The sequence below is a fragment of the Trachinotus anak genome, unplaced genomic scaffold (genome assembly GCF_046630095.1).
Source record: "Trachinotus anak isolate AG129_WGS33_773 ecotype Australia unplaced genomic scaffold, CSIRO_AGI_Tana_v1 ptg000007l, whole genome shotgun sequence".
Taxonomy (NCBI): domain Eukaryota; kingdom Metazoa; phylum Chordata; class Actinopteri; order Carangiformes; family Carangidae; genus Trachinotus; species Trachinotus anak.
The window spans coordinates 17,647,533-17,669,777 of record NW_027273858.1 but is presented as its reverse complement, the minus strand read 5'-3'; the positions used below and the strand labels follow the sequence as shown (position 1 = coordinate 17,669,777).

Genomic DNA, 22,245 nt, shown 5'->3' with positions numbered 1-22,245 from the left:
AGCAGATTAATCAATAATGAAAATAATTATTAGTTGAAGCCCTGCTGAAATGATCCAAAAGCATCACTTATATCAAGCCCTCGAATTTCGAAATTCCTCAAAACCAGAGCAATGAAACTTTAATCCACTCATATTATTATGCACCGTGAAGCTACAAAGAAAGGCTAGAGAGTCTGGAGCTGGAGCTGAGTGAGCTTCATCAGGAGAAAAAGGTAAAATGTAAATAGCACTCAGGCAGTAGCTTACCAATTACTACAGAACAAGAGTTTCTCTCTATATAATTAATTACCATCGTTACTTTAAATTAAAGCATTATTTTCTCATTTAAGCGCACTGTAAACTCGCTCCCATCGACTGCACAAAGAGTCTGCTGCTGGAATGAAAATGTGATCCATAGTACAGGCTAGAAACATCAAACAGGTTTGAAATCATTAGGAGAGCTCAGATCAGATCACACCACCAACCAGTGCAGGTTGTCCACTGTGTGAGTCTGTAAACCTGTAAACCTGCGAGGACCACTCGTCCCGACAAAGCCAAAGGATGGAGGAACCTCTGTACTGTCAGAGAGTTCAGATATGATGGTGATCGACATCACGCTGTAATATGCCTGCAGCCATGGGTGATACAAAGAACTACACAGAGAGGGATACTAAGAGCAATAGCGTATGATCAGGACATCCTCAAGTTGGAGAATTCACAACACTTCAATTGGACACAAAAAGCAGTAGAGCAGTAAGCAGCAAACTAAGCATGACGTTTTCTAGCCGGTCCCCGGTAGCCCCAAACACAACCCTAACACAAGCATCAGACTGGAGGGTGAACAAACACAGGTCTAAACTCGACAGAGAGCACTGGCCTAGAGGCTCCAGACAGGAAACAGTAGGAGAAAAGAGACATCTAACTGAGACCAAACAATCCAACTGCCCAGAACAAACATTTATCAACACATACAGTTCCTTTTTCCTCTAAAGGTTACTGCCTCTGAAGCACTAACTTGCATCTAGTGTGCTAATGCATCAGTGACGACACACACACGCACACACACATGGAACATTTAATAAGCTGAACATCAAAAAGCCAAAAAAATGAGAGAGAGAAGACAGGAAGAGGGGTCAGAGAGACAGAGATACAGAGGGAGAATTCAGGAAGAGCTCAGCCGTGTTGTGTGCATTGAATGAGCTGAGGCTGGATGGGATCAAACAGTCCCAGCCAGGGAGAGGAGGAGGAGGGGGGGAGAGAGAGAGATAGAGAGAGAGAGAGAGAGCACAGCATGACATGCCAGGTGAAAGGTAGCAGTCAGGCTTTGGTGCTCTAAGATGTCTCTGCCAGCTGATGCCGACTAAGCCGCAAGAAATAATAATAGCACAGAGGGCAGTGGGTAAGAGCTGAGTTAGGAGAGGGAGAGAGGGAGAGAGGGAGAGAGGGAGAGAGAGAGAGAGAGAGAGAGAGAGCGAGAGAGAGAGCGCCTGCCTCTCTCTGGTTAGCAGGTAGAGGTGGATTGTGGGTATATTGCGTATTAGTATCATCAAGGTCAGAGGGATCACTGCTTCTCATCTGCTAATGGTCTTTTAGGTTTTTACTGCCACCAAGGAAAGTGAACGCCTCAGGTCTTTTTGTCTGAAGGAACTTTTTGAAATTTTTCACGGCTGGAGGCCAGATTAAATATCTACACAGCCTCACCATGCAGGAGCCCCGCAGGGGGCCCTGCATGGTGAGGTTGTGTTTGAGCTTGTTTGAGCTTGTGTTTGTGCCATGAGGATATAAATATATATATATACACACATATATATATATATATTTTTTTTTTTACCACCCTGGTGGAGGGACCATCCTTTCAGACCACCTACCCAGAGTTGTCCTTGCTCTCTTGCTCCTCATCATGCTCCTGTTTCATGTTCTCGGCTCCGAGGTGGGCCGTCGATGAGCCCTCGTCCGCGTCTCCGTTGTGGGCAGCATCCTCTTCATCATCGTCGTCGTTTGTGCTGTCCTTCCCCTCAGTTTTTGATGGTTCAGGCTCCATTTTGTTTCGGGTCAAATCGGCTTTCTCCTCCTAAGGGAAAGGGATGCTTTTAATATAAACACATATATGGGTGGTCTGCAGGTATTACCCTACCTCAAAGGTTTGGATAAATATCAAACATCGGGAAAAAAAGTTTTTAATCAAACAGTGTTTAGGGGAATGCACCTTGCAGACTACAGACTGTGCACTGCAAGGCTCTCCTTCCACCTGGGCTTTCTGCTCCTCTGAGCTGGAGGATGCAGGAGCTGCTCCTCCTGCCTCCCCCTCAGACTTCACCTCCCCCTTGGGACCCTGCTTCAAAGGGAGGTCCATCCTGAAGGTGATGGCGGTGGACGTGCAGTATTCCTCAAATCCGTACAAGTACCTGCATCACAACAGATTCCTCGTCAATGTAGCCAGAAGACTGAATGTGTTCATGTTTGAGAGGAGCAGTGAACTTAATCTTAAATAAATTTGTTCAGTTTGCTAAAAACAGAAAGTGCTTAAAAGGGCCGTGAAAAAGTAAAGCAGGGTACAAACTGCACATCAGTCAAAATCTCCAGAAACAAAAGATGCATTTGCCCAACCCAGACATGAGCTCTGAGGAGCTGTGGAGGCAGCACCTGTACGTACTTGCGGTAAGCACATTTGACATTGTAGCCAGCGGCTGAGTTAAGCACAGGGATCCCCAGATCCTGATAGACTTGCTTCCAAATGGAGCCGCTTTCAATCTGCTCACACATGTGGACACAGAGGAAGACAGTTCTGTGGTCAGTCAACATCAAACGAGACAGGTTTTGACACCAAGAGAGAATTCCTCTTAGCGTGGAACTACACGAAGAGGAACTGCTTTCAAAGCGGCACTCACGTTGTCAAAGCCTCCGAGCTTGTTCACCAGCCTGTAGAGCTTGAACAGGTTCAGGTTCCTGTAGCCCAGGACAGGCCGCTTGTTGATGGGGGTTCCTGAGCAGGAGACACACAGAGCGGGTTGACATGGTAGACACACACACATTCAATATGACGCAGTGACACAGTGCTGCATCTCTGTTTAGTGGAAAACCTTTTCTAAAGTGAGCTGGAACTGATTTTCAACAGTGATGGAAAAAAATCTGGCAAAAAGTGTTATGTATCATTAGATTGTTATTACTTATTACTAAGTCATATACTTTTCAGTTGATTTCTATCAACAGATTAACAACAGTGATACCTACATCATATTTTACACTCTGATTGTGTATTTATGGAAGCTCTTGATCTGAAAAATAACTACTAACTGAAGTTATCAAATACATACAGTGGAAAAACGACAATATTCCCTCTGAATTGCAGTGGACTAAATGTCTAAAGTAGCATGAAAAGGAAATAGTCAAGTCCAGTGAAGGTACCTCAAATTTATACTTGAGCAGGGTGTTTGTACTTTCCATCACTGCTCTTCAGAACATTTTTTCCCTATTTTTTGTTAACTTGCCTTTGACCTAATCTCGCAGAGTGTGAAGAAATTGTAAGTGTATTTCATTATAAAGCTGCACCTGAAGCAAAGCCCTGAATTTGCTGCATTTAAAAGGCATGTTTAAGAGAAATGAAATGTTTCTGTAAACATCTGCGCTGCGGACTCACCCCTGTCCTCCATGAACTTGTAGAGCTGCTGCAGAAAGTTCTCCCGCTCCTCCGGGAACGGCTCCACTTCCTCCTGCAGACAGGAAACAACAGTTTGAGGGTCTTTTTATTTTTTTTACTCTGAGGTTGTAGAGGTAAAAGCATGTGCAGGGCTCACGCCGTTACCTCCTCCTCTTCTCCGCTGGCATCTTCCTCCTGCTCCTCCTCTTCATCCTCATCGTCCTCCTCACTGCTAGAACTTTCCTCTTTCACTTCTGTCTTCCAGCTGCTGGGAACGACCAGCTGCTGCTGGAACTCGAAGGCTGCGTCCAGCGCTGTCAAACACACACAGAAAAAGCATTGTAACATTAATCACACACAGTAAGCGCTGCCTATCACTCCCCGCTGTTATCTAACAAACTGAGCTTGTAAAACTCAAGCTGGATCATTTTTCAGACACAGAACAATTTCCAGCCTAAGTAAACAGAGATAAGAGATGAACAGATGTTTGTATCAGATTGCTCTTCACATCTTGCACATGAAGTATAAACAACGTGATATTTCAAGTGAAATAAATGCGATGAATCAACAGAACTCAAGGCCGATATTCTAAATTTAAGGATTTCCTTCCTTTATTTAAACCTCGTAACATCTGCCACTGGGTGTTTGGAGGGTTTGGATGCGCATGTGACTGATCTCGGTCGTGACCCAATCAAACAATCAATCAATCTCTGAGCCACTCAAGGACATTTACAGAGTTGTCCCTAAGCCACTCTTACATTGTCTTTGCTGTGGGCTTAGAGTCATTGTCCTGCTGGAATCCGAACCTTCGGCCCAGTCTGAGGTCCTGAGCAGATATGATGCTTAGAGCTAAGGGCTAAACAGACCAGAGAACCTTGTTCCTCCTGACGATCCTGTCTCTGAGGCAGTTCCTCGTGTCTTGGTTTTATATCTCAAAGACGATCAAGAGAAATTGGAGGCATCTGAGCTAAATTTCAAATGTCATAGCAAAGTGTCTGAATACTTATGTCAATGTGATATTTCAGCTTTTCCTTTTTAATACATTTGCAGAAATGTATAAAATTCTGTTTTCATTTTGTCATTATGGAGTTTTGAGTGGAGGGAAAAATGATTTTTTAAATATAGCACAAGGCTGCAACATAATAAACTGACAATGAGTACTAGATTCAAAAGACTACTTTAGAAAAAAGAAAAAAAAAAGTTAAAAGTTAATACAACTGTTAGCTTGCTATCTGAACTCTGATCAAATATACGTGTATACTAAAATACAACAGCACAAAAAGACATTTTGACATGAACATGAAGAACAGCAGCCATGGCAGAAAGCAGCATGACAGTCTGTCAGGAGTATTTGCATTGATGCAGAGCAGCAGACGCATTCAGCCACAATGTCACAGGTGGGTTTAAGTAGCATCTAACCACCTTGGCAGATGCTTGTTTTACGCTTTTATAGTGTGGAAAATATCAGAGTTGTGAGTCAACCACCTGTGAATACCAAGACTGGGATAACACGAAGCTGTTTCCTAACTGTAATTATGAGAGAGTAAGAGCTCTGCAGCAGAAAAACGGGGCCACAGTATAAAAAGCCTGGTGAGGACTTCAAATAAAAATAGACTCAACGGTGACAGGCGCTCTCCACCGCTGCATTCCCCAGAACAAAAACAAAACTTCTCCTTCTTCAGTCTGCCTCGCTGTAACCCACTCTCTGAGTGTTTTCTGCCAAGTGTGTCACCACTCAGACCTGGCTGCAGATGGCGGGGGCTAGGTTCCCCGCCAAGCACCATTGCTGCAAGGTTCACCTCTGTAAGCTTTACTGGAAACTCACCTGGTTTGAGCCCTGCGTCGGCTTTTGGGGGACAATCGCTGTTCATCTCGCGGACGTCCTTTCGCAGTACCATGTAACTGCAAAACACAGACACTCTGATTAAAATGTGCTCAGAAATGATAGCGTGGATGATAGCGCACTGAATGTTCCTACACCAAGGCTCAGCTCCGGGGGTGTGATTGTAAGTAGTTGTTTTCCTGAAACAAAAGGACGATTCTAAAAGTGAAATGTGAAGCAGCCACCATAAAATCTTGTTAATTAAAACACTCACAGAGACAGAAGCGTCCTTTAACTTTCTAACATTACAGCCCAGCACCAACAACGACCTCAAAATGTGAGTCGACATGAACAGTTATGACTGCGTTCGCAGCCCATTTTCTTGCAACATTTCTACAGCAGCTGGGCAAAGTGTCTGTGATTTGGCAGATAGATGGATCAGTGGAGCTTGTAAGCTGAAAGCAGACAGAGGCTTGGCAGCTGTGCCAGAGAGATGATTTTCTGTGGGATCTGTAGGCAGCTGAGCTGATCCAACCACTAGATTTGCCATGGGAGTGAATTGAAATAAACACTTCATTGTAGCTAATCGAGCCCAGAGACAACAAACAGCTTGATTCAATGACATTTCCTATAGATAGTCACTTTTGAAACTGTGTTGGGCAGGGGTGAGAGTGGCACCAATGCACTTGTGTGTATACAAATGGTGCAAGGATTATTTTTTACTGTGGTTAACTAAAAAGATAAACATGACTAGGAGTGTAGAGCCAGACTGGCAGCTCTGTGAGGCTGTCAGGCGTAGCGGCATGTTGAGCTAAATGCTAATAAATGCATGTTAACATTTGCTAATTAGCACTAAAACAGCTGAAGCTGAATGGGAAAGTGGTCTCTGACTTCTGGACCCCACTGTATGTCTGGATTTGTACGTAAACACAACTGACACAACAGCAGGCGTTGCCATCCATAAAGCAATGTCGCTAGCATGGGTAAGAGTTTTATTATTTAATCAATTAATCAACTAATTGTTTCAGCTGTAAATATGACACATTCAGTTTGCAGACTGGCTTTGTTCAGCTGATTCTGAAAGTCTGTGTTATACACCTACACACAATGATCAACCTGTCTTTTTTCTGTGCACGTCAATCGCGCTGACAAGTTCCCCAGCCAGCCAAAAAAAAAAAAAGAAAGAAAAAATAGCAGCAGCTTGTGTTTCCATTGTCACTACGGTAACCAGATCTGCCTAAATAGGAATAACCACTTCCTGACAACTCCCGTCTCCCCTCTGGATGTGACCTTGTTTTCCCTAAAAAAATATTTTTCCAAAGCCATTGTTTTTGAAAGGCAGGCTGAAAGGTTATCAGTAATAACACCACACTCTCCAGAGGAAAGTGGACACATTGACCCCAGCGCTGTGCAGGAGGAGGTCACATGGCTTATGGATGTGACCCCTCTTCAGTAAACAAAATCACACAGGGAGCAGCAAGTTAGAATAACTTGGTAATAATACACGAGAAGAGGCTGACATGAATGATAAAAAGTACAATAACAAACAATCACAAGTGAAGTGTGTGTGTGTGTGTGTGTGTGTGTGTGTGTGTGTGTGTGTGTGTGTGTGTATGTGTGTGTGTGTGTGTGTGTGTGGAAAAGCACTTGAAAACTTTGTATGCACACAAAGGGCTTAAATGAATGGAACTGTACCATTGTTGAAAAGAGGGTACAGACAGTCTGGTGTTGATGCATGTGAAAAATGATTTATGTGGTAAACTGTTAAAGAGCTTTGTTGTGTCTTTGTATAAACTTGTTTTCTGCAGGAACGGCTTGTAAGACCTGCAATAGATCAAAATTACACATAACACAAAGAGACGCGCCTGATGGATCAGACTGATACCTCACATCACACGCAACTAACAGTAATGATCAGCCTTTCTCATCTTTATTATTCCATCCACAGAAAAGTCAAAGGATTGGAGCAAAACAAACCTGAAAATCTCATTAACAGCGATATGGATTTTCCGACATCTCACATTATTATTTCTTGCGTCCACCCTTGGACACACTATGCTGATTTCAGCGAGTGAGATCAAATTGCTACAAAGCAGAAAGGAAGAGTAAGGCTACTGGGCGATTTAATTTGCAACAAAAACCATCACAGGGCACGGTGCTCAGAGAGGAAATCCTTCACTCCTATATGACTCCCGGTTCTTCTCTGATTCATCATTCTTTATCTTTTCCGTCTCATCAACTCTACCCTTCATCTGACTATTAGCCAAAATACAAGCGATAAGACTTCCTGTGCTACCAAATTGTCTTTAGTTGCAGATAAAGGGTCATGCTGATGAGTTATGTGGCATATATCTATGAAGGAACGCAGACTCAAGGCTGCTCTGCCATCAGTGACATTCAAACAGTTAGGTAGTTGTTTGGAGCAGTGGGGAAAAACCAGATTAATTCGAGTGTGGGCTACAGCCTGCTTCTAAACGACCAGCTGAGTACAGACTCCTGACTGGATTTATTCCCCTCTTTGCCACAGACAAAACAATCTGGCTGTGTGAGTCCACGCCGTGGGCAGACTGCGGGGAAGCAACGCTGCCTTACCTCACCAGTAACTAACAGCCTGAGGACAAATAAAAACAACAAAATCCAGCACATCCTAACTCTTTTTGGGAGATCACAAAATATGAGTTAATAATCTACTAAAGCTATAAACACTGTATTTCATTTCAGCTTTCAAACATGTAATATAGATTAGTCAAGTTAGTAAAAATAGTGATAATACAGAGATCTTCATGAGTTGAAGTTTGAACTACGTTACAATACTAGAAGTATGAATACATAAAAATGCAAGAAAAGGCAAAAAAAAGCACAGAAATAATCAGATATATTTTGCAAATATTGCACTGATTATTGAGCAGCTACTGTAAAACTGACAAGAGAGTGTACAAGCATTTCCTCGTGCATGTGCTTCATCTTCTCGCAAAGGTTCACTGCACATGTATCCCATTAAAAACCTCTTTCAAAGACTCCTGATGGGGGGATGTTTTACACTGGTACTAGATTAGAGGTTGATTAACAGACTTTAAGAAAATTAATCAGCTTAGGTAATTTATCAGTGAAAATGTCAATCATTAGCTTCTCAAAGCTCATCAAAAGATTGCTTGTTTTTCTGCTTACTGTGAATTTATTTCCTCTTAATTTTTTTTTGGCTAACAAATCACTGGTGATCTCTGTTTGAATTTACTGATTAAATAATTTGCTGAAAACTATTTATTTCTTAATTGATTATGCAAATACCAAGTACTGCAATACAAAAATCTACTGCTAATCATTGGTGCAGTTCTGCTTCACACATGGTCAAAGTGTTAACATCAGGAATGACTCACAATTTTCCGTCCTTGAAAGAGCGGACGAAGATGTTGTCCTTCTTCATAGTCACGTCTTCATGACAGTCCGGGGAGATAACCTTGTTGCATAGAAACAAGAGACAGTTAATAGGTCAGATGGGGTGGTAGTGTGTGTGTATGCAAGTGTGTGTGTAAGAAGGGAGGGGGAGGGGAGGGGAGGGGAGGGGTGGTGGTGTCAGAGTATGAGTCAATGACTGAAGCAGTTTCAGCAAAAGGCCACGCTGATGGATTACAAAATATGCTGTCTACGAAACAAAGACAAAGAGGCGGGAGAGATGAGGAGTGATGTGTGTGTGTGTGTGTGTGTGTGTGTGTGTGTGTGTGCGTGTGTGTGTGTGGTGGTGGGGGGGGGGGGCAGGCCCACTCACAGCATGTGCTGCTGCTGTTTACTGGAGTTGAGGAGCACAACAGCGTGAATTGTTCCAGTGCCAGGGTCTAACCCAGAGGAGGCAGCACTGCCGTTACGGAGATCTGATTTCCACCAGGATTCTGCCTGCTTGCTTCCACTCTCTCTGTGTATGCGGCACACACGCTCGCAGGGTGGAAGCTTTTACTTGACCGCTATGACTCACATTTGCCCTGTGACATCATTTCCCTTTTTGACGTACACGCTGTGCTGCAAATGAGCAAATGAAAGCACCAAGCTCACTCATACAGAACTGCTTCCTTTGACTTTTATTTAATCAGGCCATTTAAGAGCAGGGCAAACTGTTTGCTACAGATGTGAAACATCTACCAAAGTACTACTCCACCCCTCTGCCATATGGTCCCAGTGTAAACAATGATAGACTACTGTGTGATGAACTTCTCTGGGCTGTCACAAGGAGGCAGCATGGAGCTCAGTCCACAGCCAGCCAAGAACAACAAACCCTGGAGGCGGGGCCCTGCTGACTACACTGTTAAAGGGACAGCTTTCCCCACCCTCTCCCATTCTCTCAGTTGTACTTTTAACACATAAACAAACAACGCCTGTCACCATTTCATTGTGTGCAAACGGTGGCTGAGAGTTCAGGCTGGGTGGAGAGAAATGAGTTGGAACAGGCTGAAAAACATCAAACCAGTGTTTGTGCTGCACTGTTTTACACATCAGGGAGAACAAGTCATATTTTTTTCCTCTAAAAGAAGAGTCGAGCTGCTCTGGGAAATTCATCAAACTACAGCTGCAGAGAGTTTGTCTCATTTATAGCAATCAGCTGTTGTAGCTGCAACAACATGCATATTTCCAGCTTTTCATGGTGGATGAAATGCAGTACTGTAATCCTGCAGCGTGCTGGGGTTACATAAGCAGGCGTTTCGATGAAGCGGCACAATGCTGTGAGTGTGCTAGGAGACCAGCAGCAGTGCTCCCTGTTTCTTCACAGTGATGGAGCAGAGAGTAGTGAAGGAAGGGAGACTTTTAGCTCACCAGAGCGGGATACCACGTGGTCTTCTTTTTGTCCCCGGTGGCGACCCCCTCCACACAGACCACTTTGCCGAACAGATCCTCATTCTGCCGCTGATCGCTCTCCTCTTCTTCACTGGAAGATGAAGACAACTCTTCTTCTTGACTGTGGGAGGAAAGGACAGTTTACTCCACGGGCTGCACTGCAGGAAGGTACAGTGAGCTTGTAGGTGTTCACCAATACATACTTTTTAAATTCAGTTCAATTTAGACGGACTTTAGTGCAATAAATCATCACTATGTGAAAAAATCCTTAGTTGCAGCTTCTCAAATGTGAGAATTTGCTGCTTTTCTTTGTCTTATGTGATTTAAAACTTTGGTTTTTGTCTGTGGTCCCCTTTGGGCTTTATGAAATTGCAATGGCCACTTTTATAATACATTCTAATATTTTATAAAAGATTTATCAGTTAATCAAAACAATAGTCATTAGTTGTAAAATATTCACAACTTCTCGATTTCAGAATGTATGAAAGTGGTTGAGTCAATTCGTAGTTGCTGGATGCTCAGCACAAAGCTGCAACAGTCTCTAGCTGAAGTTCGTTATAAACTATTGCGTGTCATCAGAATCTGTTCTCCAACAACAGGGACTGGTTGGCAACCCAAAATATAATCAGATTTAGTGCTGAAAGTGTTGACATTTGACCAAGAAAAGTGCTGCCAACTTATCTCCATTTTTACACAGGAGTGTAGAAAGAAAGACAAAAGCTGCAAAATATTGGTATTTCATATTAAATTCATTGTATATATATAAAAATAAATAAAAAGGTGAGGGAAATAAATGCGTGCAGGCTTTCCTCAGTACAGCCAGGCAGAGGATTTCTACTGACCAATTATCTTTTCATTTAGCTGCTGTTCAGCTAGAAAACATCAAAAAGTCTTCAACTAACAACCCATAGCATACCATAACAAAGTCATCTGCAAACCTTCTAGTCTTATCATTATGGAGCACAGCAAAACATGAGGTCTGCTCTACTGATGAGCTCACTCATTAGGATCAGTGTATTGATGAGCCAGCTCATACTCTGCTGCCTGACAGTCATCCTAATGCTCAGGCAGAGCCCCGACTGCGGCGAGGAGACAGACAGCCAGCGATCATGTAAGCAGCACCAGCAGGCAAACAGATCCTCCGTCCTCTTTTTATGCCTCACTAGGCCTGTTCTCAGAACAGCTCTATGTGCATACGCACACACTCGCACGCACACACACACACACACACACACACACACACACACACACACACACACTGTCTGGCACAACTCAAGAGCAGTAAATCAGCCAGCCTGCTACTACTACTACTACTACAACTACAACAACGACAACAACAACAAAGCTGTGAACCAAAGTCATAAACAAAGCACTTTAGCAACTTGATAGAATGACTGTTGTAGCAGGGAGTGTTGAACCTTCACCAGTGATAGACACTTCATCAATAACAATATGAAAATTGCTCGATAGAAAGTTTCATGGTTGCATGAGCAAACCCCGAGCGTGCTCCCTGCCTGGCTCACAAACACATATTCACAATCATATTCCTTGAAAATGAAGCATTCTACGAGTGACAAACAGCCAGTAATTTAGCAGGTGTGTTATTTGTTTGCACCAATAAAAGCAGAGGTGTGGAGTGATAAAAATGAGTGCAGCCGGTGAAGATGGTGAGGAAATTGTTAATAAAAAGGACAGGAGGTCAGCTGACCAGTCTTTTGGCTCCTTTAAGTGTAACTGATATCAGAACAACGCTGTGTGTAAACTGTGAAGGAAAACCATACTGACCAAGAGCAGGAATGCGACAAACTTATTCTATCACCTCAGCTGCTTCCACTCTTTGGATTACGCAACATGTCGTCAGTCACGGCCAACGTTTCTCCTGGTCTTCATTACAAATAGGTCATTAGAAATTATCAGTAAACATTAATATCGAGTGAAAATTTTTAATCCTGATAATGTTTTTGGCCATATAGACCAGCCTTAGGCAGCAGGTGGTTAGCTTAGCTTAGCATTGAAACTGGAAAAAGGGGAGGGAAAAAACGAAACCCACCCACCAGCACCTCTAAAACTCATTAATTAACATTTTATGTGTCATTTGTTTAATATGAACAGACACGGAAATGTAAAAAAGACATGTTGAGGTTTTACAGGGGTTTTCCGTTGGGACTATTTCTTGGCCTGGAGCAGCGACTTCTTGGTCTCTCTGCTGGTTGCCTGGCAACCTCATGATTATCAAACAAGATATAATGTGTTACCTCCTGGCAGAATCAGGCTACCTGTGTCCCCCCTGTTTCCTGTCTTTAGGGTACAGACATGAGAGTATCAGTCTTCACATCTAACTCTCAGCAAGGAAGCAAATTAGTAGAGTCACCAAAATATTGAACTTTTCCTTTAAACAGAAGAAGACAACTACTCCTAAAAGAAGAAATGTCGCTGTTTCGATCTCAATCTGTGCCACATTGTCAGTCCTTGTTATTCAACAGTTAAGACTATTAGAGCACAGGAAGACAACTGGTCCAAGGTGCTAATGTGCAGCTGGGAACGGTCCAAGTCAATATTGCATCAATGTTTAGAGTAATATTGACTTTTCTCTGAGTGCCATTAGCAGTGGGTGTCAGAAAACGAGATTATGCAGCAGAGTGTCCTCTTTATAACAGAGTGGAGCCACAATTATATCCAGTGCCAAAAAAATCCTCAGCAGTTCCTATTCCCTGATGAAAACTCTGCAGTCTACCAGGAGTAGGCACATCAGAGCATATAACACCCACTGCAACATTTGAGTCAAAGGAGAGTTAAAAAAAAAAAGAAAAAAAAAAAGATAACATTCAGCAGGACCATGTCGTGCTCACACTTTATTCTGCAGCATGCACAGACACACGCACACACGAACGGTGTGATTAAGGAACTGAAAGAGGTGAGTAGGCTGTCCTCTGCTGGGCCTCAGGGGCTGTTTATGAGGGGATGGAGATGAGAGTAAATCTTTCAGTTCAACTGCTGTCAGCACACTTAGAAATGGGGGAGCCTGTTACTGATGACTGTGGATCGGCAGAGAAAATCCCTCCCTGCCGGCTTCACACACCTCTGATATATTAAGTTTGATGTGAGCCCTGCAGGATGCTCAGAGACGGAGGACAATACTCACATCGGGTTCGATCGCCGGCCGCGGTTGCCCTTCTTGCCCATGACAGGTGTGCCGAAGTGCTCGGGGTTGGTGAGGGGGAGTCTGTCAAGCGTCTGCAGAGGAGACAAACAACAGCAAAGAGCCTCAGTGCCACCTTGTCAGACACTAAATTGGAAGACAAAAGATTTATACAGTATACCTTGAAGAAATTCCTTTCACGGGATTTCATCAGTTACGAAGAGATGGATTTACCCAGCACTTTGCTGTGATATCAGTTTACGTTTCCTTGAAATATTTCACAGCTGACTGCCTAAATGCCAGTATGGGACCATTCATAAGCAGCATTTTAATTTGAGCACTGTGAGTAGAGATGCGGGACTGTTGGTGACTAAATAAAAACTATAAAACGAGCTGTTTCCCTGAAAAGCTGCGGAAGCTGCAGGACAGCGCAATACTCGCCTCGCTCTCTGCAAAATGACGCGCTCCTTTCAGGCAGAGAGAGGAACGCCTCAGGGTCTTCTCATCGCCATCGTCAAACACTGCAGAGAAGAGAGAGAAACTATTAGGCTGCTGTATGTAGGCCAGGAGTCCACCAACACACACACACAAAATGTCTGCTCGCTTTATGATATGTTAAAAACAAATTATGCTCGTCTTTTAAGGCTTAGGTTGATCCTCCAGCAGGCAGTGACAGATTCACTGCAGCTCACGGCTCTGTGAGGGCTTCAAGGACCCTCTGCGAGACAGACAGTGGAGTAGATGGTAAAATAAAGAGACACTGGGAAGTAGCTGATGCAGTAACTGATATTAAATCTCCACAGACTGTTACAATAATCACCCACATCAAATAGGACTTAATAATAATAATAATAATAATGATGATATGGAATCTTCCTTTCACTTTGAACAGCCACATCACTCCCAAAGACAAACCCAGATGTGCACACCCTTAAATTCCATTATTCGTTGCTCAAATGTACTCAGTGACAACCGTGAGGGGAAAACACTTGAGGTGCCTTCAGCGGTTACTTATGTTTTTCTGTTTTCCCACTGATGAATGAAAAGATGAGTGTATTCCAGACAGGGGAAACCCCATGGGCACTCTCAAGCGACGAACAGCTGCTGAGAGACTGCAGATCTGAGCAGCAGCCTCTACACTGTATGCTTTGGATTATCCAACACAGTAACTGTGCACGCTTGACAGACTCGCGGTTACAAATTGCCATGAAGCTAGAGCAACAGTTTTAATACTCAATTTCATTTTTCAAGCAAGATTTCCACAACTTTGCTGGTTCTAGCTTCTCAAATATGAGAATTTGCTGCTTTAATCTCTTTCATGTAATTACACACTGAATATCTTTGAAGGTTGGAAAAAAACAGGCAATCTGTAGATGTTAATTTGGGCTCTGGGGAACTGTAAAGGGCATTTTTCACATTTATTTGACATTTTAGAGACCAAGAGATTATTCCATTACTTAAAAAAAATAAAAATAAACATGATCAGGGCTGCAACTAAAATTATCATTAGCTGCAGCCCTGTATGCAGAATTGACCAGCACTGCTTACTTGGGGTTTTCAACGTCTGCCACAGTACCTGTATGTTCTGAGCCTTATTACTAGGGCTGAGCGATATGCATAAAATATGCATATTGTGATTATTTGGCAGATATTCTGATATGAGATAAGAACATGTGTATCCTGAATATCCCTTCAGCAATGATGCAAATTGTGGTTCACATCAGTCGGAAAACTTCTGGTATGGCTCAAACAACCTCTAAAGCTACCGAAAGTTAACTTCTTAAAAAACAAAAAAAAAAAAAGGGAAAAAAAAAAAAAAAAAGGATTTTTCCAACTCAAAATTTGTTCTTCATATTTGTCTTGTCCATTATTTGTTGCCACATAAGTTGTTTTGGACTGGACGATATGAACAATATTTTGGAAGTTATTTACATGGCAGCATAATGTGTGTGCAGTTTGATTTTAACTGCACATTTGAATTAACAAAGTAACAGTAATGGTTTGGAGACTTTATTAATCTGAGCACGAAGGGCACAGCACAGTGTGCACAAGTTACATTTTATGTAAATAGCCCAGTATTACAAATCACAAATTTGTGACCTGTACATGCAAACAACACCCTCTGCCCTCAGAAGTGCCCCCCATCCACCATCTCCACACAAAAGAGTGCATTGTGGGAATTCAACTGTGGAAGATGGTCCATGCAGCAACTTTAAGTATAATTCTTCAGCAAAGGAAAACACAAACCCTGACACCCTTTAGAATGAGCATTTTACACAGACTTGTTTTTACGGGCTGGATGCAGAGAGAGCTCATGTGTATGAGAGAGGAGGAGGAGCAGGTGGTTTTTATTGACTTACCCACTGTATATATACTCGCGTCCGTCAGCTTGTTGATTGTGGCCTCCTGGTAAACTCCATCCTGATTCTTCACCTCTACAACAGCACCCACCTGTTGGACAGATTCACTGCTGTTATTCGGCATGCCAGAATATTACGATTTATTATTTTCTAATGGTGTTTATTTTCAACTAATGAGGCGACCATATTGCCGCTTCAAGAATCCTTATTGACTGAAATGAAATTGCAAATTGAAAGCTTCATTGACCGATGCTCGTGTGCTTTTTCTACATTCACGCTGTTAGAGTAGGGGGTGATTAGATTTGATACAAAAGGACACAGATCTAAAGAAATGTGACGCAATTTGAAGCCTAGACAAAATTACAAATAACAATATAATGAAGTGTAATAATGTCAAGATGTGTGTTATGACAACTCCATCTGCAGCACAGCATCGATCGCTCCCATCTTTCCTGCCTTACCTTTAGAGGTCCTTTGATGTTTTCATCATGAACCTCAGCTGTGGACAGATCTGGTTTAAAGGTCACCTGTGGAAGGGGAGGCAACAGGGGAGGAGAATCAGTAATGAGAATAAACAAACAATTCCCCAAAGGCCTGACCGGGCCACATCAATCTTCCACTTCACAGTGTCCCTTCTAACGCTGCTGGACTTTATAACTGTGATACACTGATTATAGTGTTAGACTCTCTCAGCCAGACAGGTTTGTAACAGGCTACAGGTTTGACATAACATGCTTGTAAAGAGTTCTTGGTGTCATTAGGCAGCAGCATGTGTGCGAATATTAAATACTAAGGGTCACTTCTGGCATTGTCAGCGATGAGTGACCAGCGACTGGCAACTGTGCCGCAACTGCTGGCGCCAACTGTGGTGGATTTCTGTTATGAATGTAAGGGGCTCCACTAACTGACCCTCCCCCCCACTCTCTGCATCTGCAGCCTCCCCTGAGTGAGCCACGGTAGATCATAATCTGATCACGCTGTGGTAATCTTGCATCTGCATGGCAACCTGGCAACACTGAGTGACAGAAGAGACCACAAGGCAGGCTCGCTCACACACATACACACACACACACACTTGCAGCCATTTACTGTCACAGATTTTCCAAGGAAGCATCTGTGAAAAGTGTCAAAGCAGCCAAGAGGCTGTTTAGTATTATAAATGCCCCCACTGCTTTATATATCAAAGTGCTCATGTGCTTCTTTTCCTCTTTCCTGAGGGAAATTAAAGTAATTTTTGAGAGTGTGTGCTAGTAAAATAGTAACATAATTATAATGGAGAAATGGTTTCACTTTTATTGACTGTGATTTACTTTAGAATTCAACCACGATACAAGGCCAGAAAGAGCATCCCATCTCAGAGAACAAGCCTGCAGGTAACCAATCCAGACACCGCTCTCGAGTTGGTTTCTAATATATCAACAGCAGAAACACCAATCAAAGTCTCACTGTGACAGCAGGATCGGGACAATGAATGAAAGAAATACATATTGTAGGCACTGCTGGATTGTCGGGTCATAAAATGAGAGTGGAAGAGAAAGGAAATAAAAAGCATCCTGAGGCAGCTTTTTATCTGTTATGGAGTTAATGACATTCCTTGCCTGGTGGAATAAAGGAACCCCTTCCCTCTCAGGGACGAGCAGGAGGCTCCGCTTTCCACAGACAGAGAGAAGGTGACTCTAGCTATCTAAGGACCCAGCATCAACACCTGACCTCTGACAGCCTCCTAACTGTGAGCTTGGATCCTGCAGAGGCCTGTAACTGTACACACAAGCTATATAACCACTTAGACTGAATAACAAATATTGGAATAAGATATGAAGCCATGTTTCTGATAAAAGAGAGCTGTAGTCCAGCATATTCATGTGATTTAAGTAGTTTTTTGTTTGGAGCTCAGAGTGCATTATATCACCAGATTCTCTCTTACAAAAAGCCTAAAAATATTACTGAGCTGCAGGATGTTTTACGACACAGAGTAGGGAGCATTTTTACAATTTGAAAATGCAGGACTGTTACGTTTCTATTTATTTAATACAGTGATGTAAAGTGAACTTTGATCTTGATCTATTCCAGCAAATTTGACAGCAGAGGTGTACTCTGGCAAAAAAAAACAGCGCAAGGACGTGATCCCTGACTAACAACAAGCACCAACTGCATTTGTGACAGCTCAGACAAAAATAAACAGTGACTCCAGTTTCCTTTCTACTTCACATAATGAAGCCTTCCCCTGCTCTGACTTCACATGCTGTCGAGTTGAAAATTCAAAACAAAATTCACTACATTAGCTTTAAAGAGGAACCACTGTTTGAGCATGAAAAAAGCCTTAATATTTGATTTGTAATGATCTGACCCAATTCAAAGTTTCACATCATGAAAAAATGGAGGAAACTAGCAGGAGAGCTCAGCAGACTATAATGACAATAAACCATCGGAGAAATAACATATGCAAGTATTTTAGGTTCAACACCACAGATGGAAAACTTGTGGATGAAGGTGCAGCCGTTTGCTGCCTTTTGGAAAACACAACATTACCACAGTCAGTACCAAATCTGAAGTCACCTGGTGAAGCAGCAGAGGATCCAGAGATGAGCATTTAATGAATTCCTTAAATTTACTTTCAGGTAGACTGAGATCTGCTTTCAAAATAAAATTGTACTTTTCAATGTTCATTCAAGAAATTCCTTTATTTGCATTCTGTTAAATCTATAAGAAAAACTACTACAATTGCACCATGAACACATGTAGCATGTTGGGCCTGTCATGCAGGATTCATTTGCTAACACAATCCCTGCTGCTGTGCCATAGGGTAGTCATGACTGATCATATGTGTGTGAACCTTTCACAGTAAGTGATACTGACACGGTGCTGAGTGATTTTCTACAGGTCCTCTTGTATAGATCACCATCGTAATTAACAACATCACACAGATCTTTTCACCGGGTCTTAAAATCACTCAAAAGACACGAGCGCCATATGCCACAAGCATCAACTCTGTTAAACAAGCAGACAGAGATTAACGACGCAAAGAGCTAAAGAGGAATTCATTACAGAGGAAGATTCACAACAACAACTGAATAACTGCCATGTTTCAACGTTTGTGTAACAGAAGCTCACGTTCACATTACAGCTACTCAAAAACAAACCGCACACTCAGCCAATTAGTGCGGTAATTAATTTATGAGCTTAGACTGTCTTATTAGCTTCATTTTAGCCCATAATATTCAAACTAAGAACGTCACAGTCAACATCAGTATATTTTGTCATGTTGTTTGTCCGTGAGACAAAACAGCACATCGTTGATGATTTCAGCTGGTGAGCCCGAATGGCAGAGCATCGCTGCTCTTTTGTCTCTACAGGGGGAACTATAGTGCACTGAGTCAGTGAAGAAGCCAGCATCCAATCTTTGTTCCACCCACACACGCTGGCAGAACGAGAGACAAGCGATCTGTCTCTATTGTATTATCCAGATGCTCCGATCCCACTGGGAAATGAGATACTGTACTATGTGCACCATGCAATGCCTTCATCAGCAAGGCATTAAACCAACGGGGAAATGTGGAAGCCGTGGACGAAAGGGGGGCGCCTGAGGACAAGATGGCTACCTGGTGGGATAGGCTAGATCTTGCATCTGTCACAGCTGGGCCCCCTGATCAGTGTTTTAACTGCATGAGCCGTACTAGCAGCCTAAACCTGTCAGCAGCGCTCCAGCATGTCAGCAACACAGCTGGATTTTTAGCAACATCAGAGGCAATCAAATAATTTAAAAACACATTTTCACAATTACTCTGATAGGAACACCCTCTAATCATCATTCATATTTTGGACAGTGTCTTTTAAATGTGGTCGTTTCCTATCTAACCACTCAGGATGTACAATGAAGCTGAGCTGTGAGATCAATCAAAGACAAGAGCCCCCAGCCCCGCTGCAATCCACTTCACAAAACACAGACAGACAATGCATTTTTAATTTTGGATCATAAGCACTTTGAAATGTGACTTACCTTGGCCTTGACTAGCCTCTTGGCAGTCTTAATCTTGGCCTCGCAGAAAGCCCCTCGGTACTTGGCGCTCACATCAGTCCCTACTGTCAAGTAGGGGGGCTCCTCCAGAGTCTGAGGAAATTAAAAAAAAAAAAAAAAAAAAAACACAACAGAAAAACCAGTGAGTTCAAAGCCTTTTTTTAATATATAAATACATATATAGCTTATAGACACAGGTGTATTCTCACGGCTCTGGCAGGAGGACACACATACAAGCGTCACATAGTCTAGGCCAGCTACGTAAAACTCACCCGGCTCAGTGATTCTTCCATGGAAAACACATACCATCTGCTCTGGGTATTGGAAAACAAGCCTCTGAGGGAGCAGACAAAAAGGCCACTTCACTACTGCTTTGATGACTACAAAGAAGAAGCTATCCGAAACACATAGCACCATCTTGTGTCATCATTGGATGTTTATCAAACCCGCCCCCCCCCCCTCTCCTCAAGAACAGATTTGCAGAGGGTAGGGTACACAGAGAAAACAGACTTTCAGTGTGTGGGTGAGGGCACACGATGTTTGAGGTTCATGTAGTGCGGAGATTAATTTACTGACAGTTTTTCCACCAAGGCTGGAGAAAAGGCCTAATCTAACAGTGGTATATTTAGACATCTTTCTAGAATAAGAGCCAAAGTGGGCCACACTTCCTGCTGACAGGACACATCAAGACCAGCTGCAGTTTGTCATATATGCACTTGGCAAAAACTTCGACTGCAGGTTTATAAGACAAGTGTTACAGCTCCTCCTCTCATGTGCTAAACTACAATTCCTTTAGCAGTGCACTGAAAAAGAAACTCATCTTCTTACTTTCTATATGAATGAATGAATGAATGAATGAATGAATGCAGTAATGCCCAGTGCAATGAATAAGCTCCTTGACAATGTAACATCAGATAATCTACTAAATTCTCCACAGACAGATGGCTCTAGCTTTCAGACTGCAAGTTTGTTCCTTGTAAGACTCACTTGAATATGTCAACGCTACAATTCCTTTTACAATTATAAATCTTAGGGGCCGTGTCTACATTCATAACATCTGCTCGCTGCTCCCGCAAGGACAGCGAGGAGTGTACAGGTTGCCACTCCGACTACAAACTACACCAGCGTTGAGCAGCACTGAGGAGGAACTAATCACTGACACCAGCTGCTGTGGGCCTCTGTGGCACATGCTTGTGCCATGACCAAACCACTTTAAGGACTGAAAAGTCCACATGTGTGAGTATGAGACGTTTGTCGTGTTTTAACTGTTTGCAGGTTTAGCATTATAGTTTGCACAAAAGCAATCTGCTCCTGTAGCTGGTTTTTTCAACTTTAGAAAACTCCTTATCCAAGTCACAGCCTTTATTTATTGCAGCCCATGGGGGTCCGGCAGCTGTCAAAAATGACCTACTGCCTTCGTGTAAACACTTGAAAACTGTTCCTAATGTTTTATTGCACATGAGCTAACCCTTGAGTGGCATGAAAAAAAAAAACAATAAACAGCAGCCAACAGTTTTATAGAGGAGTTCCACAATGATGGAGAGTATCAGCAGGAGAAAACAGGGCAGCTTTGGAGGAAAAGGAAAAAAGAATAACAGCTTCTTCGCCTCCATTTCAGTAACATTTTGCAGGTGCAACACACCTCTTACCACTGAGGCTGCTCACACTGACACTCCTCTCTCTGTGGATACGGAACATACTGTACATACTGTAACATTAAAGACCTTAAATTCACAGCACACGCAGGAGCAAAAGGTTGCCCCTCCTGATAAATTGGAGTAACAGGTAAAACAGGAATATGATTAAAAAAAACAAAAAAAAAAACATTGTCCAATTATCTGAAGGAATGTGAGGGTTTCATATCCCTCATTAACCTCATCTGACAGACAAACAGAGGATGTAACAAGCTAAATAACGTGATAATACTACGTCTGGAGAAATCATCGGAGGTGAAGATCATCTGGACAGGCAAACGACGACTACTACAATAAGTGTCTCCCAAATTATGATGCAGGACGACCAGAGTCTGGCTGGCATGCAGCTAGGATCCTCCAACTGATATCAAAAAAAGAAGTAGATACAGTATTGAGAACTAAAAATAAGTATGGTTTCTTGCCAACTGTAATCCAGCCCAGCTCTGTGGAAAAAGAGCTGTTAGGATGCCGTTTCCTTTAGAGTAGTGTTTCACATTGTGCAGATTTTATATTGTGCTGTGAAAAGTCTTTGTGCACCGAACTCTTCCTGATGGGGAGCTCAGTGCACTGTGCAAACACTAATCCATCGAAAAAACCTAACTCAAACTGGCTGCAAATACAAAACGAAGTACACACAGGCGTGTTTGTTAACGGGTCGGCAAATCGCATCTTGTTTGTTAAGAAGGCCGTGAGCTGGTCACAGTCAAACCAGGACAAGGCGCCTCATCTCCAGTGTCTCTGGGATTCTGACAGATGGGAATCAGGAGCGGAGTCC

The 22,245-nt window shown here is 42.7% G+C and overlaps 1 protein-coding gene across 6 annotated transcripts in view; it reads right to left on the bottom strand.

The window, feature by feature from the left end:
* arid4b (AT-rich interaction domain 4B) overlaps nt 1-22,245 on the bottom strand; it is a 40,330-nt gene that overhangs the window by 8,049 nt on the left and 10,036 nt on the right. For all 6 annotated transcript variants that reach the window (XM_071481136.1, XM_071481137.1, XM_071481132.1 and 3 more), the window contains exons 3-16: nt 19,759-19,869; nt 16,223-16,288; nt 15,762-15,852; nt 13,843-13,922; nt 13,405-13,496; nt 10,242-10,383; nt 8,816-8,895; nt 5,442-5,518; nt 3,782-3,930; nt 3,617-3,689; nt 2,868-2,962; nt 2,633-2,730; nt 2,186-2,384; nt 1,848-2,050 (exon numbers count right to left, since the gene is read on the bottom strand). In XM_071481136.1, the coding sequence (XP_071337237.1) occupies nt 1,848-2,050; nt 2,186-2,384; nt 2,633-2,730; nt 2,868-2,962; nt 3,617-3,689; nt 3,782-3,930; nt 5,442-5,518; nt 8,816-8,895; nt 10,242-10,383; nt 13,405-13,496; nt 13,843-13,922; nt 15,762-15,852; nt 16,223-16,288; nt 19,759-19,869 (1,556 nt within the window). The remainder of the gene's footprint in view (nt 1-1,847; nt 2,051-2,185; nt 2,385-2,632; nt 2,731-2,867; nt 2,963-3,616; nt 3,690-3,781; nt 3,931-5,441; nt 5,519-8,815; nt 8,896-10,241; nt 10,384-13,404; nt 13,497-13,842; nt 13,923-15,761; nt 15,853-16,222; nt 16,289-19,758; nt 19,870-22,245) is intronic.